This window comes from Phascolarctos cinereus, unplaced genomic scaffold (assembly GCF_003287225.1).
Source record: "Phascolarctos cinereus isolate Bilbo 61053 unplaced genomic scaffold, phaCin_HiC Scaffold_1;HRSCAF=81, whole genome shotgun sequence".
In the NCBI taxonomy this organism is placed as follows: domain Eukaryota; kingdom Metazoa; phylum Chordata; class Mammalia; order Diprotodontia; family Phascolarctidae; genus Phascolarctos; species Phascolarctos cinereus.
Window position 1 is genome coordinate 115,535,203 of NW_027555514.1, and position 18,573 is coordinate 115,553,775.

The 18,573-nt window shown below is 37.7% G+C and overlaps 1 protein-coding gene across 2 annotated transcripts in view; it reads right to left on the bottom strand.

Moving 5' to 3' along the window:
* The window catches only part of CALU (calumenin), a 31,344-nt gene that overhangs the window by 6,816 nt on the left and 5,955 nt on the right, over nt 1–18,573 (bottom strand). Inside the window, exons 2-4 of one of the 2 annotated variants that reach the window (XM_021002302.2) lie at nt 11,675–11,908; nt 6,409–6,602; nt 2,616–2,782 (exon numbers count right to left, since the gene is read on the bottom strand). In XM_021002302.2, coding sequence (XP_020857961.1) covers nt 2,616–2,782; nt 6,409–6,602; nt 11,675–11,895 — 582 coding nt within the window. In that variant the 5' untranslated portion in view covers nt 11,896–11,908. Of the gene's footprint in view, nt 1–2,615; nt 2,783–6,408; nt 6,603–6,670; nt 6,865–11,674; nt 11,909–18,573 lie in introns of both variants that reach the window. The other variant, XM_021002301.2, reaches the window with a different exon arrangement.

Below are 18,573 nucleotides of genomic sequence, written 5' to 3' on the forward strand. Positions count from 1 at the left end.
TAGAAGCTGCTAAATCTTGTGTTAACCTGTGACTCCACTATAATTGAATTCTTTCTTTCTGGCTGCTTGCAACATTTTTTTTCCCTTGACCTGGGAACTCTAAAATTTGGCTATAATATTCCTGAGAGTTTTCATTTTGGGATCTCTTTCAGGAAGAGACTGGTGGATTCTTTCATTTTCTATTTTACCTTCTGGTTCTAGAATATCAGGGCAGTTTTCCTTGATAATTTCTTGAAAGATGATGTCTAGGCTTTTTTATCATGGCTTTCAGGCATTCAATAATTTTAAAATTATCTCTCCTGGATCTATTTTCCAGGCCAGTTGTTTTTCCAGTGAGATATTAAAAACTGTCTTCTATTTTTTTCATTCTATTGGCTTTGTTTTACAATTTCATTATTTCTTGTAAAGTCATTAGCTTCCATTTGCTCCATTCTAATTTTTAGGAATTATTTTCTTCAGTGAGCTTTTGGATCTCCTTATCTATTTGGCCAATTCTACTTTTTAAGGTATTTTTCTCCTCACTGGCTTTTTTGACCTCTTTTATCATTTGGCCTAGTCTGTTTTTAAGGTGTTGTTTTCTTCAGTATTTTTTTGTCTCTTCTTTACCAAATTGTTGATTAGTTTTTCATGATTTTCTTGCATCACTCTCATTTCTCTTCCCAATTTTTCTACATCTCTCATTTGTTTTTCAAAATCCTTTTTGAGCTCTTCCATGGCCTGAAACCAATTCATATTTTTCTCATTATTTGGGCAGTTAGAAGGAGTATATATAGACAGAGGGCACAGATGTGAGCAGAATATGAAGGGATGATATCTAAAAAATAAAATTAAGGGGTGAGAGAGAGGAATGTACTGGGAGAAAGAGAAAGGGAGAGGTAGAATGGGATAAATTATTTCACATAAAAGAGGCAAGAAAAAGCTTTTACAGTGGAGATGAAGAGGGGAGAGGTGAAGGAAAGTGAGTGAACCTTAATCTCATCAGAATTGGCTAACAGAGGGAATAACATACATACTCAATTAGGTATAAAAATCTATCTTTCCCTACAGGAAAGAGGACTGGAAGCGGATAGGAGAAGGGGGTGGTGACACAAGGGGAGGCAGATTTGGGGAGGGGGTAGTCAGAAGCAAACACTTTTGAGGAGGGACAGGGTGAAAGGAGAGAGAGAATAGAATTAATAAGAGAGACAGGATAGAGGGAAATACAGTTAGCAATAGCAACTGTGAAAAATTTTTGAAGGCCTCATTTCTCAAACATATAGAGAACTGAGTCAAATTTATTAAAAAAAAAAAGCCATTTCCCAACGTATGATGAAAAGATATGACCAGTTTTCAGACATCTTTGTTTACTTTCACAACATGACTATTATGGATATGTTTCCCATGACTGCACATGTGTAACCTATATCAAATTGTTTGCCTTCTGAATGGGGTGGGGAGGAAGGGAGAGAATTTAGAACATAAACTTTTAAAACAAATGTTGAAAATTGCTTTTACATGTAACTGGGAAAAAATAAAGTACTGAATAAAACTGAAAAAAAAAGGGAAAACAATTAGCAACTTTAGCAAAGTTGTAGGATATAAAATAAACCCACATAAATCATCAGCAAAAAAAAAAAAGAAAAAAAAGAAAATGAAACTGAGAGGATTCTACAACCCCAAATTCATCTTCATCCCCTTCTCTTTACCTGTGGTTCTCACAGCTAGATAATGTTGAGTGGCTTCTAAGACCATGTAGCTCAAGATGTTCAATCCAGTCATTTTTTAGTCATGTCCAACTCTTCATGACCCAATTTGGGGTTTTCTTGACAAAGACAACTGGAGTGGTTTGCCATTTCCTTCTCCAGCTTATTTGACAGATGAAGAAACTGAGGCAAACAGGGTTAAGTGACTTGCCCAGGGTCACATACTGAGCATCTGAGGCCAGATTTGAACTCAAGAAGATGAGTCCTCCTTTTTTTTTTTTTTGGCTAGGCAATGGGGTTAAATGACTTGCCCAGGGTCACACAGCTATTAAGTGTCAAGTGTCTGAGGTCACATTTGAATTCAGGTCCTCCTGACTCCAAGGCCAGAGCTCTACCCACTGCGCCACCTAGCTGCCCCAAGATAAGTCTTCCTGACTCTATTCACTGTGTACCTATAGCTGCCCCTTATCTCAATATAAGTAAAGTCAACTCCCTCTCTGTTTAAAAAAACAAAAAACACAAACATGTGGTTCATAATTGCTTGGTAATTAGACAGCCTGTCCAATCTTTGGTGAAAATCACTATTATTCTCATGGTTTCTGATAGTCATAGGTTCACAACTAATTAAAGATTATTTGAAAAGTAGACCTTTTCCTTCTTTTGTATAGGTCACCATCAGGACTTGCAATAATCTGGTAAAAAGTGCTATCTAACACATGGTGAAATTGAGGGACACTAAAAAGAAACTGCTCCCTCAAGGTCACAGGGAAATTTCAAAGCTCTGGTTTGAAAGACCAATAGCTACTCTACTCTGTACAGAAGATATTCAGCCAAAAACACCAGAAAAAGGATAGAGAGGAGAAACACATAGCACTAGCAGCATGGAAAAAATATTTAGTTTATAGTCATGGAATCACCTGGCCTGATACCCACCTGAACAACTATATCTTTCATGTAGTCATATTCTTCAGGGTGAAGAAAAGCTGTGAACTCTTCCTTTGTGGCAATGAGATCTCCATCCTTGTCAGCCATTTTGAACCTCCGCTCATCTCTCATCATCATCTGTTTATAGTTAAACCCATCATCAGGGTCTGGATCATCTAGACAATAGCAATAGGTCATATTCATTAGAATCCCAGAGAGAACGAAAAGTGCTGGAATAGGGAATACATCAAGGTAAGCACAAACTTCACCAGCCTAAATACCAAGACATATTTTAGGCTGAAGCAACAGAGGATAAAAAGGATATCAGGCCTTACTTAGCCTTATGTTAGTAGCTACTGGCCAACCTGGAGGCCTAGTTCCTAGACTAACACTGAAGGCTTCATCCAAATACAAATATTATGACCCCTGAAGAACTGGATTTATAGAGGCCATATGTAAATACACATATGTGGTGAAGCAGAATGAGGCAGCAAAAAGAGTTTGCTTACAATTTATTTGCATGACCTTGGGCAAATCATTTAAATGATCTGGGTCTCAAACTTTCTCATCTGTAAAACATGGAGCTCAGAATGGATAAGTTTCGAAGGTTCCAATTCCTTCCAGCTCTGGATTCTTTCCAAGTTAAAAGGCTAGATTCCAAAGCTAATTTGGCCTTAATCCTAACCCTACAATTAAGTCCTAACTCCTCCATTAATTTGTGTGATAGACTCCCATGTACTGAAAAAGTAAAGAGCTATTTAAGCTTGGCTACTCTTCATTTGGAGATGCCATACTTGGTATATTTAGCGTTCTTCCCAAACACAGAAAGTTCAAATACTCATGGAACTACCAGAATCTAACATGGAGATGCATGTTTGCCCTTGAAATAAATTCATGAAGATTTTAACCAGTCTGGATTTGAATCCACCCAGATTTTTAATAAACTGAACTGAAAAAACAACTGAGTTAAGCGACAATTTATTCTCTAGAGATAACAGTGGCTCCCTCTGAACTGAGAAACTATGAAGGAACCATTTTAGAAACAAGAATAAAAGTTTATTCTCTACCTACCTCACAAAATTATTGTGAGGATAAAATAAGATGACAGAGTTCTGGAACCGAGTCAGGAAGACCTGGATTCTAATTCCATTTGACACTTACTAGCTACATGGTTTGTAAAAGGAAGGGGTTGGACAGATGGCCTCTAAGGTCCCTTCTATAATCCTATATATAAGAACACTCTTAAAAGTAAAAGGCATTTCAAAAGTGTAAGAATTATTATTATTATTACAACAAACAAATCAAATTCATTCAGATATGACATCAGCTTTATAAAAAGAATTATAGGGCTTCTTCACTACTAACACTACACAGGTGACTTGCTAAAGTAGTTCTGAGTGCAGCTTTTCTATACATCTGCAGTACAGCTGTAAAAATATTACTGCACTATTTTAAGAGTAGAACTTAAAGCTTCACTCTTTAGTGTCAAAGAATTCCACAAGATCACAGGATCACAGATTTAAAGCTGGAAGGAACCTCAGAGGTTATCTAGTACACGAGCCCCCCCCCCCCATTATTTTACAAATAGACACCGAGGCCCCAAGAGATTAAGTGATGATTTGTTCATGGTCACATAGCTAATATGTGTCAGGTAGTAGCTGAACCCAGTTCTTCCCAAGTACAGCACTTTTAACTCTATACCACTGTCATAAAAATCTACACTTTTAATGAAAGGAAATGACACTTCAAAAAAGACAATTTTAGTAACCACCTTCTTTAAATAGCAAGTCATCTTTTTATTCCTAAACAAAAATATAGTAGCAACTATGAAAGAACTATATGGAAGATAAAAAGATTAATATTGGATTTCTTAGTAAACAATCTTCCATTCCTTCTATGAAGGCTTAAACAAAATCTAAATGACTGCTCAACTCTGATGTGCAAAAAGAGAGAAAGGAAGCAAGCATAAATTCAGATGTCTATTATTACTCTTGACCTTACCTAGGCAGAGATTTATTTGCCCTAGCTGAGGTACACAACACCATGAGCAGTTTCTCAATCTCTTGTTCTGGGTAAGGTAGATTTCAATGTCACTGATTTATTTTGCTTGAATCAGAGACAAAGCCTACTCTCTCTCTCCTGATGAAGTTCGTTTCATTATGACAAATTTCAATTAAAAGACTTTCTTATGTATTTCTGAACCAAAATTGTTAACCAAGAATGAAAAAAAATTTACACAAGGCAAAAAAAAAAAAAGACTCTTAATCCCCTGAGAGCCATACCTTCCACACTCCAGGAAGGGATGCCTTATAAAGACATTGCTATTCCCAGCCAGTGCTTCAGAACTGTGTAGTCTGTCCATAGAAATACAAATACTCTTTATGTTGAATCATCTTCTCTTCGAGGCTACAGGGCTCTCAAAGGGCAGACAGGCACGCGTGTACGTGTACACGTACACACACACACACACACACACACACACACACACACTCTCTGTCAGTGAAAAAGGTGACAGTGCACCTCAGACTGAACCACAATTTATTATCATGCCATTTTGCTTAGATCACCAACAACCTAGTCTCTGCTTAATATTTGTTCTTAATACCAGATAAATCGGGAAGATGTCTGCATGCCAGCTATCTAGCCAGGCAAGCCATACTTGATGTCTCCCCATCTGCCCTGACACTTTTGAATACACATGTTCTTAAATTAGGTGAAGGGATCTGTGCAGTTCTTGGCTATATGCCAAGCATTTGAGAGATTTCCACTTTAGACTTAGGAATGAGAACAAGTTGGTCATAGACATGAAAGCCTCTTTACAAAAAATGCATCCAGTCCTACAATTAACACAAACAGCTGGTTCTCTAGCAGGAAAAGATCATTACATAGGCATCAGCTGTTAACATGTATGTGTTTGTGTGAAACAGACCACTTTAAAAAAAGAAGCTTGCCTAATTTACAGGCTAAAGGTGCAGGAAGGAATGACTACTTGTATCACGTTGGTAGTTAATGTCACCAAGGCAAGGAGGCTTTCTCACCACTCATAACCCTTCCTCAATAAAATTCCTAAAATAGCTACCCAGTGTTTAGCAGTAAGCAATCCAAAAAGGATAAATTGCTAACAGGTGGTTAGCAATGGTAAGGCTACCCACCAAGCTAATAGAAAGCAATCAAAAGTACCATTGCTTTGTAAGCACACTTACAAAGTAGTCAAGTAAATTCATGAGCTCGAGAATGCAAGAGGAAGGATCAACCTTCAGAATAACTCCACAGCAGTTAAATTTTGTCAGGAATTAAAATGGCCCTATCCCACCCATTTGTACTTTATTAATCCTCATTATTTCCTATGGTACCTCGAACAGAACCTTACATAAAAAGGCACTTAAGAAATACTTTTTCTTTTATTCTCACTAATTATCAAGAAGATAATTGATGTGAATTTGGGGTACAATGTTGCTAAATCAAATTGCATAAAGAGCTACAGCTTTTTATTTTGAGCCACAGCTGCTTATATGAGGTCTACTGCAAATAACCCTCTGTAAAGGACATAAAAGAAAAAAGGGTCAGGGAAAAATATACTTGCAGAAGAAATGCTGAACTTGGAGCAACAGCAAAATCACAAGAGCAAAATAAAAACCATACATGCTTAAAATTATTAAGATTTAGGGAAACTAGCTCAGTTTTTGAACTGAAGCTGTTAAAGGCATAGCAAAATTTTTTTACCCTTTCCCTTATTTTGCGACCCTTTTATTTCTTTGATTCAAGACCATGTCCTCTGTTAGGCTGACATCTTGCCCCTTACCCAGGTAAGTGCCATAGGTCACGTTTCTGTACTCATCCCAGGAGATTAAGCCGTCTTGGTTCATGTCAAACTCCTGCCATTGGCGTTCAACATTGTCAGACATGTATTTCTTCTGGGTGTGCTTAAGCCAGGATTTCAGCTCCCCCTCGGTCACAAACCCATCTTTATCCACGTCTATTTTATCTACAATCATTCTACAAGACAAAACAGTTACGTTTCAAGGTGTCGGCTCCACAAAGACTTTCGCCCAGACAAGACCTACCTAATATGTAGCCGTAGGTGGCATTTTTATATTCCTCCCAAGAAACGAGGCCGTCCTCATTGAGGTCATGCCCCTTCCACTGTCGTTCTACATCCTCGTAAATCCAGCGCTTTTGTGCAAATTTAATCCAGTCTTTGAGCTCATCCACAGTGACAAACCCGTCCTTGTCGCCATCTATTTTACTTACAATCTTTCTGTAGAAAATGTAGAAAAATCCAGCAAGAGGTTAAAGGATACAAGGTTCTAGATCTGGCAGTGCTCAATGTTGTGACCACACGTGCTGTTCCATACCACAGCAACAGAAGTAAACTAACTGTATCCAAAGAAGAACAACACGAGCAAAACAGCCCAATGCAGTAGTAGGTTAAATAGCTTACTACTGCTCTTGTGGTGCTTTGCCAAGAAAAGTTATGGCCTACCTCTTCCAGCTAGCACTGGCATCCACATGGACGGCCTAGTGTGACTGGCAGGCCATAGGCCACCAATCAGACTACAAAAGTTTTAAAAACATGGTTTTTTCTATTGACTTTGTGTATATAACACTGCAGTCTCAACACTTATTTTCCACAGGAAAATTCTCAGTGCTTAGTAAAGCACAACCACTGACATAATTATTTTTATAATCCACAATACTTTAAGATTTAAAGCAGATTTCATATTGGGGAGGGGAGAGAAAATGTTGGAGGCACAGATAAAACTCTGAAACTCACCCCTCCCCCCCTGAAAACAAAACAAAAACACTAAGGTGCACAACAAACCAGGAAAAAAAAATCATTACTGCTGCAGCTTAGTCCAGGCACTGAAAAGGGTACTTACTATGAGGTGACTACAGAGTAAGGTGTTAAATTTGAGTTTTATGTGTAGCCACAGAGAAAGACAACTTCCAATAAAAATGTGCCCTATACGTATTTAGTCTACTTAGTAAGGACACACACCCTTCAATGCGAGCATATAAAAGCAAGATGTGGATGCTAAAGTGGCCTGGGAAATGGCTTTCCCCTTTTCATTAGTCTTTCTTTCCTTCCAAGTTAAACTAGTCATATTCAATGCAGAGATTTCAAAGACCTGTGTACATCAATTTATCCCCGTTTTACAGGAAGCATTCTGTACAATCCCCACCACATGAACAGTTATACACAGCTACCAGCAGAGTGTGCCATGTAGCTGACTTGTACCATTACTTGGTGGCTGGCAGGTCTGAAAGACACTCTCCTTGGTGACACTGTCTTTCCTACTTACCTAGGACTCATCCTATAAAAATATCAGGAAAGAATTGTGGTACTTAGAAGTATTGCCTGTCCCCATGCTGCTGTCAGCCTCACTAACGAGGGGACAACAAGCAAAAACCACAGTCTTCATCCAAGTGTACTTACTTGCCCTGGTTCTGGCTAGACTCTGTGGGGAGTCAAAGGGTCTAGGTTTAAGTCTACTACTCGACTAGCTGTGGAACTTTGAGAAAGCCAAAACCTCAAAGGTGATTCCTTTCTGCAAAATGGGGCTATCTACACAACCCACATAGCAGGTTAATCAAATTAATGATTTCATTTCATGCAAATTGGAATGGGATTGAATAAAAGGGGACTGGATTTGTGATTTAAATGGTATAAGGTACTTTTGGGTGAGGAAATTCCCTCCACCAACGCAGGTGAACATTTCCTCTGCAACTTAAAGAGTTCTAAGAAAGCTGCCTAGAGTGCTGAGAGGTTAAGAGATGCTCAGGGTCACACCACCTGACATGTTAAGGGGGCAGGATTGGGAACCTGCTCTTTCTGATTTTGAGGCCAGTTCTACCAACTTTGGCACAATGCCTCTCACTTTCATGTAAATACTGTTACAACAGTAATGTGCTGATGTAATGTGTAATATCGGTTGCTGATACACACCACAGTACAATTAAGCAAAAGTCAGGTTATCATAACCACAGAACTATTACCAGACTAAATAAAAGGGTCATGTGCAACAACAGGAAAAAGATTTCTGAAATAAGGGAATCAGAATTTCAAAGACAGAATTTCTTTCTTGAGACTTGATTCTATTTATATCATTAGTAGGAGTAACCTAACTGGCTTCTTCATAAAACAGGACTAGTTTTCTTTGTTACAAGGGAGGAGTGTGGCATATGCAGAAAAGATTGTGATGTAAAAACAAAAGACAAGATTAAAACTTGTTTTTCAAACAAATTTTTCAAAAATTGGGAGTAAGAGAACATGGGGAGGTACAAAGAAAAACTTTGATCTTAATAATCTTTATTTTTTTATTATCTTTTACTTTTACAAATTCATAAAGTTACCAAGTGTTAGGATACCAGAGGATCTTACGCAGTTATGTTAAGGTACCACACAAATATTTAGACACAACTGAGATTATACTATTCTCTTTAACTGACTGGCAGCTTTGCATTGCGATTGATACAAGCAAACCCAAAGTGTTTCTTTTTGTAAATTCAATAGGGGTAGAGGGCCTTTTTTCTGTTAAAAAACACTGAACCACAAAGAAAAAAAAGTAAACTCCCTCCCTGCCAAAAAAAATTTTAAGCTCACTCAGACAAGAGAAACAAAAAAATATTGCATTCATTGACCTTTAGGACTATATATACTTCAATTCTCTATTATGGACCGTTTAAGGGAGAACAGGCAAATGAGAACAGAAGAGCAGAAAATGAAGAAGGTGAGAAAGCCAAGGGAAAAAAAAAACCAGGCTCACAGGGTTGAAATGCTCGAAGTGGTTTGTAAAAGAAACTCTTAAATGCTATCTGTTATTACAAGAGAGATAACAAAAATAAGCTGACTTTCATAGAGTAACATCTTCATCTAGTGGCTGTTTGAGGTATTACATTTGTACTTGACACTACATATTTGCAATAATAAGCATCAAAAGTGTTCTCTTAAGCTCTAGTCTCATAAACAGCTCAAAGTTGAGGATCACAGTATATGGTTTATTCAAGTTTTGTTTTCCACTAATATCCTATGACTTCCTTGGGATTCAATTTCCACACCAGAAAAGTGCGGGTGCTGAGCTAGATGGCCTCTTCAGTTCCTTCCAGCTCCCGATCTAGAATTCTAGGATACTCTATTCTCAATAGGGTTACTCTTGGCTTGGTGATCTTCAAGTAAACAGTTAAGTTTTGTAACCAAAGGTGCAGGGACAGCAGTTCTCATGAGAAGAGAACCCAAATCTCAAGGCCCTTAATAGTTTTGAGTAACTCTGGAAAGTGAGTTATATTAATGCAAAGTGGGCTGATCAGGGGACAAAAGGAAAACTGAAAATTGTATGGACCGGCAGGTGGGCAGATGCTTGATGTACAATAAAAAAAATACACTTATCTTTCCAAAAAGATTTATAAGATATAAAGCAAGCATGCAACTGAACATGAAACTTTTGTGTGAGTAAACATTCTATTTAACAGCTTTTTTGTGTGTGGCACTTGTTCAAACTAAAGCTTATTTTGTGCCATGGACTCCACTGGCAGACTGGTGAAGCTTGTGGATCCCTTCTCAGAATAAGATTTTATAATAATTGAAGGAAATGCTAAATTGCAGTGAAAATAAAGATGTAGGGTTTTTTCTTATCCAAGTTCACAGACCAACTGAAATAAGTAAAGAACCTTTGCTTTAGAGAGTAAAAACACAGAACTGCTTTTTCTCATCATTCAAAGATATCCCCTTTTTGTGAACAAGTCTGTGAGGAAGGCTTCAATACCTAACAGAAATTAATCTTGACACATTCCTCACAAGAAATCCTGTAATAAATCACTGGAGTCAAGTTATCTTTTGAAGGTTACACAGAAAAACAGGAGTTTAAATCTTAGAAAAAGCAACTTATTCATATGAAGAGTCATTGCTCGGTTTAAAATATGTATCCTTTACATTCAATGCAAAACAATTTTTTCTAACTCACTGACCTACATAGAGGATAAGTAGTTTTTGAGATGAATGACGAGAATAGTTGTTTCTTCCCTCAGGGACAAAAATCCCCTAAAGATCTTAGAATAGGGAAAAAGATTCGTGAAACAAATGTGGTTTAATTATAACGAAACAACTATTACACTTATATAGAAATAGGAATAGCTTTGCAGATTGACACATTTATCCAAAAGAGCCCTCGGACAGAAGTAAATAGGAGGCATGATATTCAAAAGAATAACTTCCTCTCTACTTAAGTGTTACTCTGATACATCTTACCTGGCAGGAAAAACTTAGTGATAAACTCTTTTCATCTGAGGGCCAGTTCAATTAAGATGAAAAGTTTTAATCACTCAAATATAACAGGTAATAAATTTTTCAGCTCCGGAAAATGCATGAAATTTATCAGTAAGGAGTACTCATTTGCTAGTGAAAACATGGCTCATTAAAAAGTTTGAAATTTAATGTATATTGGAGAGGATAAGCTCCCAGAGGCTACGGAATCTGGACTTCCAATTGCTCTTAAACTAAAGGGATAAGGAACTGAAAAAGTTCAGGCCCTAAAAAGGCACAATGACAAATGGAAAGGCTTCCAAAATTACCACAGTCCTACTCTTATTGTGTCAGCTCTTATGTCCTAGCACTAAAAGCTATAATTGGAACAAACCTGTAGCCAGTAACAGCTTTTTAGCAGCAGCTGGAATATCGGGAGGCTGAGACCTAACAGAAGGCAGTCTTAACGGAAGGCAAAGAATCCAAAGCACAGTTTATTACTCACAAAAGACTGTGACCTCAGTCACAGCTTGTAATGGCATGCTGGTATCAAAACTAATACAAAGCACCAACATTGTATTAAAATAGTATAGCACAAGGAGAAGCCTTTACCTGCTCTACATTTTTATGTAAAGATGATTTGGTTTTATCAATATGTACTAGTATGAAATATTTCATAAGGAGATTTAGGGAAGCAGACTCTCAACCTTTAATGGCACTGATTCTTAGCTGGGCTTCAGGTTATAGTTAATACAGATCCAAAGGAGAGGAAAGCTAGAGAAGAAAAAGGAGAATGATTTAGATATCCCTCTCAGGGCTAACCCCTTACCCAAGTCGCTCCTTGCTTTCCTCTGGTGTCAGCTGATCAAAGGTCTTTGCCTCTTCTGCCCCCAAGAATGCATCATGGTCATAGTCAAAATTCTGAGCATCATCATGAGGCTTATCACTGAGCTGAGGCTCATGGTGTACTCTTTCCTTCTTCTCTGTGGGCTTGCTCAAGGCACAGACTGTACATAGGAATAGGCACATCAGAAACTGTCGCAGGTCCATGACTTGATCAGATCTTAAAGAAAGAAGAAGCAGATAATTCATATGGCAGTATGGTTTCCTAGTTATAGTGCTAATTTGTTCTTCCCTTATGAACCTGGGTAAATCACATAAGTCTCCCTGTTTTTCACTCTAATTTTATTTTATTTATTTATTTTTGTGAGGCAATGGGGTGAAGTGACTTGCCCAGGGTCACACAGCTAGTAAGTGTCAAGTGTCTCAGGTCAGATTTGAAGTCTTCCTTGCTTCAGGGCCAGGGCTCTAGTCACTACACCATCTAGCTACCGCTACATCCTAATTTTAAAAAATTAGAATGGGAGCACTTAACAGATACTATATACCACAGTACTAGGGATATGTTGTCACAGCTTCCTTTATTTGTCTGCAATTTGAAAGTAAGTTTATGTTTTATTTTGTTCATTTTCCCTTCAAAGCACACAGCCTTGGGAAAAGGGGGGGTGGGAGAGAATTTGGAACTGATAAAAACAGAAACAAAAGCCGCTAAAGTATATGGGCAAAGTACTTTAGTTGAAGGGATAGATTAACTTTTATTGAAACTCCTAGATCCTACTATCAATTTAACTAAAATTAAGTACCTACTATATCCATACAATATTTGCTAGGTATGAGCCTTAAAAAAAATTAAATAGAACAGTTCCTTCACTCAAAAAGTTTATATTCCATTAATTAACACATTATCTCCTAACCCATAAATACTGTCCGTTATTATCTTAGCAAAATACAGAAAGTATCTATTCCTTGATTCCTTTTATAGAAATTTGAGAATTGATAGTAAAGGGGTCATTAGCAGAGAAGAGCTAATGATATGCCATACTGACTGAGGTAAAAAGGGCCAGGGGAGAAAAAAAAATTGGCTAAAATCATATATAGGTCATTCTCCTTCCATTCAACCTTTTATATTTTTCTGAAGCTATAAAAAGAAAAAAAATTTCAACTAGATTTGTGTTAGTTTTTCCTCTAGTTTTTACATCTCAAAGAATCATAGATTTAGAGCTGAAAGGGACCCTCAAAGTCATCTAATCCAACAAGTAAGGAATCTGAGGCTTAGAGAAGTTGTGATTTCTCTATGGGTCAATCAGTCAAGTGGCAGAATCAGGATCTGACTCCCCATCTAGCAATTTTTCCACTGGATTTTCCTACTAACTCACAAGCAGACTGGCAAACAATTTGAATTATTTCATTAGTATTGAAAATGGGTTTGTATTCATTCATTCATTCATTCATTACCTCTTACTCCATTCCAGTAGTGACTAAACGAATCTACTTGAAAGACAAATGACTGGTAACTGAATGCACAGTATGTGGCACAGAACAAAAGTGAATAAAATGGCCCACATGCAATGTAAATCTACAACCCTGCCTAATAAATACAGTGCTCTTACCAAAGGGCTTTTAATTCATCATATAGTAAGTCACTGGTAGTGAATCTGATCTAGGTCCCTACATGTTTGCATGATCCTAAACAAATATTTAAAAAAAGAGAGCAAAAACTTCTGACACTTTAATCAGAACTGAATCTAGACAAAGAAATGATCTCACTGAAAGCTAAAGCATGATTTAAGGCAGGGCTTCTTAAACTTTTTCCACTCTCAACCCCTTCAGTGTTTCTTAAACTGTGGGTCTCGACCTTATTTTAAGGGACAGTCACAATTAAAGAACCTATTCTGAAATACATTTCAAAAAGGAGCATTGAAAGGAGCATTACCAGGAGTAGGTGGCCCAGTGGATAGAGTACTGGCCCTGGAGTCAGGAGGACCTGAGTTCAAATCTGGCTTCAGACACATAACACTCACTAGCTGTGTGACTCTGGGTAAGTCACTTAACCCCAACTGCCTCACATAAAACAAAAAGACGTGAAAGGAGCATTACTTATCCAAAACTACTCCATTAAGTTTTATGGTTTAGTCAAAATTTGAGAACTAAGTGGAAGGAAAGAGGTGTGGGGAGAGCTGGGGAGTTGGAGGATTGAAAAGGATTAGTACCATAGGAAAAAGAAATCAATGGCAGCAGAAGAAAGGTAGTTTCCTCCATATCTGAATTTCTGTAATCAATCAACCAACAAGCATTTATTAAGGACCTACTATGCACCAGGCACTGTGGACGTAAACACAAATAATGAAAATCTCTACACTCAAGGGACTTAACAATCTAACATGGGAGGCAACAAGGAAATACACATACACATGTATAAATAGAACAAATACAAAGTAGTAAAATACAAGGCAGCTTGAGAGGGAAGGTTCTATCTAGCAATTGAGGAGATCAGGAAAGGTAGTGCTTGAACTATGTCTTAAAGGAAGACAGGAATTCTATGAGGCAGAGATGAGGGGAGAGTCCATTTTCAGGCTGGAGGGCAAGCCATTGCAAAGGCACAGAGATGGGAAATGGGGTATCATGCATGAGAAACAGAGTGTAACTAGATCACAGAGTGTGGGTGGGGGGAATACATCTAGAATGCTGCCAGTTCTCTAAAATGAATATATAAAGTTCTACTGCATTACCTTGTATCAATGTATTTTTCAAGCCAGAAAAAAATAGCTTTTCCCCTAAAGTAGTTCAAAAGCTAAATAACCATGTTATTTAAAGCCACAGGAAAGGAGAAGATGGAAGTAAAAGATAACTTACATTTTAAGACAACTTAGAAAGTTGACTGCACTAAGGTATATAACCCTGACTCTTCATTAAAGATTTTTAGATTATCAAAGAACAGAAACACAATGTGAAAGAACAGAAACAATGTGAAAAAACCTTGGGGAATGGATGCTCAGGAGAAAGATGGTAGAGATTCATCCTGAATTAGCTGAAAGGGCACCCTTAAGCCAATAAAAGCTTTTCATGCAGAGAGAGGTTTCTAGAACAAACACAAGACATCTAACAAGGTAGAACAAAATTCTTTACCCAGGTGGTAAAGCAAAACTCTTTCTACTATCTCTTCCAAACTGAGATAGTAGTTTATATTCTGCATTAATGTTCTGAAAACTATTTCTGTAAAGTATAACATACTACTTCTGTTAAATGACACTTTTTAAGTGACACAAAACTAGTTACATAAGAAATCAAATGAAGATACAAATAAAGAGAAAAAAGAAAGTTCCTTGAGAGTCAGTAGAACTCTGGGTTTTTTGGTTTTGTTTTTTTTTTCAACCATCTGACCAAATTAAATATTTAGAACGGGCTTCGAGAATGAAAGATGATGTTACATTAACCATTAAAGAAAATTCCCAGAGCAAGTGTCACGATCATCTTGTATTAGAGACTGCATGATTCTGTTAAACAAAAATCCACGGAGAGCCAAAGAGCAAGGTGGATGATACTCAGGAGATACAAAGTCAGAAGTAAAAAGAAGTTCAGGTTTAATAGAGACCTTGACACAAGGTTCATTCTACTCATTACATAAACAAAGGATTTCAATTTCAACCAAACTTCTTAATGCTAAACTACATACATGAGAAATTGAATATTGTACACTGGTAACTCTTACAAACAACAAGCATTACAGCATAAATGTTTACAGCCCACTTCATGATCGGACATGGCCAAGCAGAAAGCTTGTAAGACTCAACATTTAGTGAAAGTTAACACTTCCCATATTGTAATATCTTTAGAGGAGAAAACAAAATGCATAGTCAACATTTGGGGTCTGTTATTTTGACTCAGAGGCAGCATAATGTAACAGAATAAGCAATGGATTTAAGGGTCAGATAACTTAGGCTTCAGGGCTCTAACTCTGCCATTGACTATGATTTTGTATGATGGATGGTCATAAATTTTTGCTTCAGTTTTTCCTTTATAAAAGAGAAATTACTACTTTATCTTCTAGAATAGCAGCCTGGTGTGGTAAAAGCACTGCACTAGGAGTCAAAAGACTTGAGTTCAAGTCCTAGTTCTGACAATTGCTAGCAATATAACCACAGGGAGACTAATTAACCCTTTCTGTACTGGTTCTATAAATTGAAAATACTAATAATTTATACTATATACTTAAGAGTAGAGTTATGAGTAAAAGACTTTGTCAACCTTACAAACCATTCTCAGGAAACTGAGACAAATAGGGGTTAAATGATTTGCCTACTGCCACCAAGCTTTTATTATTAGTATCTGAGACTGCATCTGAACTCATTTTTTCCTGATTCCAGGCCCAGCTCTCCATCCACCGCGCCACCTAGCTAGCTGCCACAGTGGATAGAGCACCGGCCCTGGGTTCAGGAGGACCTGAGTTCAAATCAGGCCTCAGACACATAACACTTAACCAACTGTGTGACCCTGGGCAAGTCACTTAACCCCACTGCCTAGCAAAAAAAAAAAAAAAAAGAGAGATACAATGAAAAATGTAGGTGATGTATAAACCAAAGATAGCAACAAAAACCTGAGTTGTTAAACCAATTTGTTTCTAATATAGAAACTAATCCAAAAATTTAGGAGCCAAATGTTCAGCTTTTGAAGAAAAAGAGTTCCTGCGGGCAAACATGCTGTGTTGAAGTGTTAAATAAGTAGTGGTAAAGGGGTGACCCTTAACAAAGATCTAAAGAGTTCTTTAAGGCTTAGAGAAGGAGCTAAACTTATTAGGCCAGGGTAGCTCTTGGCCAAAATTCAGTATAGAGAAAGAAGCCCTAGTAGCCAGATCTCTTCTTTACCACCACCACCAATAGATGCAGAAAACATGCTAAAGCACACATACAGACTAAGGAGATCTGGTGTTAGAGATTTCCTCTTTAAGTTGTTATAATACTGAAATGTAAAGACATATGAACAGGAAGAAGGAAATGCTCTTTTGTAGTTTTAGTTAAGATTACCATCCAGAGACCAGGCAACAATTTAAAATTGTTAGGTGCTGTGGTGTGGTGGCCCAAAAAACATTCATGTTTTTGGGTCTATCAGAGGTACCTGTGACAGGATACCCCGGTTCTAAGAACACCTCTTCCTCAGGTCCTGCTCTCTTCCATAATTTTCTTTGTTGGAATGGAAACCTCCATGCTCTAGGCCTGGGAGAGTGGAAGCACTGCCTCCCTGGCCAATACCCAAGCTTCCTGCTTATGACATCATAATTTAAACAAAAACAAAAAACAAAAAATAAAAACAGAACAAAAAAACCCCAAAAACAATCAAATGTGCCTGAGTGAGACCCTGCCCTTCACTACACAAAACTCATGTTCCTCTCAGGTGGTAATATTGCTCCTCTTGACTACCCAGAGCTTCCTTCATGAGAGCAAGCCTAATGAGAAGGGCATTATTTTGTATCCCTTCCTGGGTTTTAAAAGTATTGGAGGCTGCAGGTACTTAATAAATGCTTCTAGACTCATCAACTACTGTGGCTGGTTCTGGGAGTTTATGTTGGGGGCTGTACTCATTTTGAAAGTGTCAGTTGCTGCCGGGCTATAAAACTTTTCTTTACTCCCATCCCTGGGTTTCTCCATAATTTGAAAATATCCCAACTGTTTATTACCTGTGTGACCATGAGCAAAATATTTAACTTCTCTGGGCCTAGGTTTACTCATCTGTAAAATGAGAGGGCTGGACTTAGATCAAGGGTTTTTAACCTTGTTTTATATCATGGACCCTCCTTTTGGCAGTCTGAAGTCTATGGATCCCTTCTTGGAATAATGTTTCTAAGTAAATGAAATACTAAATTTCAGTTAGAGGTTAGTGAAAATAAAGATGAATTCTTCCCCCATCCAAGTTTAGGACACCCCCCCAACCCAATCTACACACAGAGCCTTTGGGAAGCTGGTCCCTAGACCCTAGGTTAAGAACTGAAGGGCTGGATAACATGTTGTAGAAGTGGTCTCAATTTTATGCAGCCTGAGTTGTTTTCCTTTTAAGGGAATGGGGAAGGCCATTCTTGGTATTACCATTGGTTTGACTTCCTTGATGACAAGAGACATAAAAGGTCCAGCCTATGAGGAGCTGATGTTCGAGGTTTTAGCAGAATATCCATTGCCCCATAAGAACAATACCCTTCTGACCTTAGAAACTGTAGCTTTTTAATACTTTTTGGTAAAGTCATTTCATTGCAATTTATAGTCTATTCTAATCTTTGAGTCCTGGACTGGCCTGAGTTAGGCCTACCCCAGAATACTCTGAAGTCTTTTATGACTCTAAATGTGTGCTATAACCCTACCCAAAACTCCTGCAAAGAACTAGAACCATGATGTCAAACTTAGATAAGAAAGTTCTTCCCCCTAGCTGTACAAAAGGATCTTGGTGGGCTGCATAATGACTTAGAAACCACATATTAATATTATTTGTGTTCTGCTGTATTTTTATTTTTTGTTAAATATTTTTCAATTGCATTTTAATCTGGTTCAGGTCACTCTGAGTGCCTGACATCTCTGGACTTTAGAACGTGGACGTCTGGCACTTAAAACTTATTGAATGCTGCCTTAAAATACAGTACAGTGATAAAAGCACTGGATTTGGGGGTCAGAGAATATGGGTTTAAATTCCAGTTCTGATACTACTTCCCCATGTGAGCTCAGGCAAGTTATCTAACATTTATGGGCTTTAATTTCCTCATCTGTAAAATAATAGTGGTAGTGGTTGTGGTCTAGATGACCTAAGATCTCCCCTTCAGCTCTGTAGAGATGACTGCCATGACTTTTAAAAGACTCTCCCTATCTATCTCCTTTATGTATCTATAGCATATTACCACATTCTCCCACA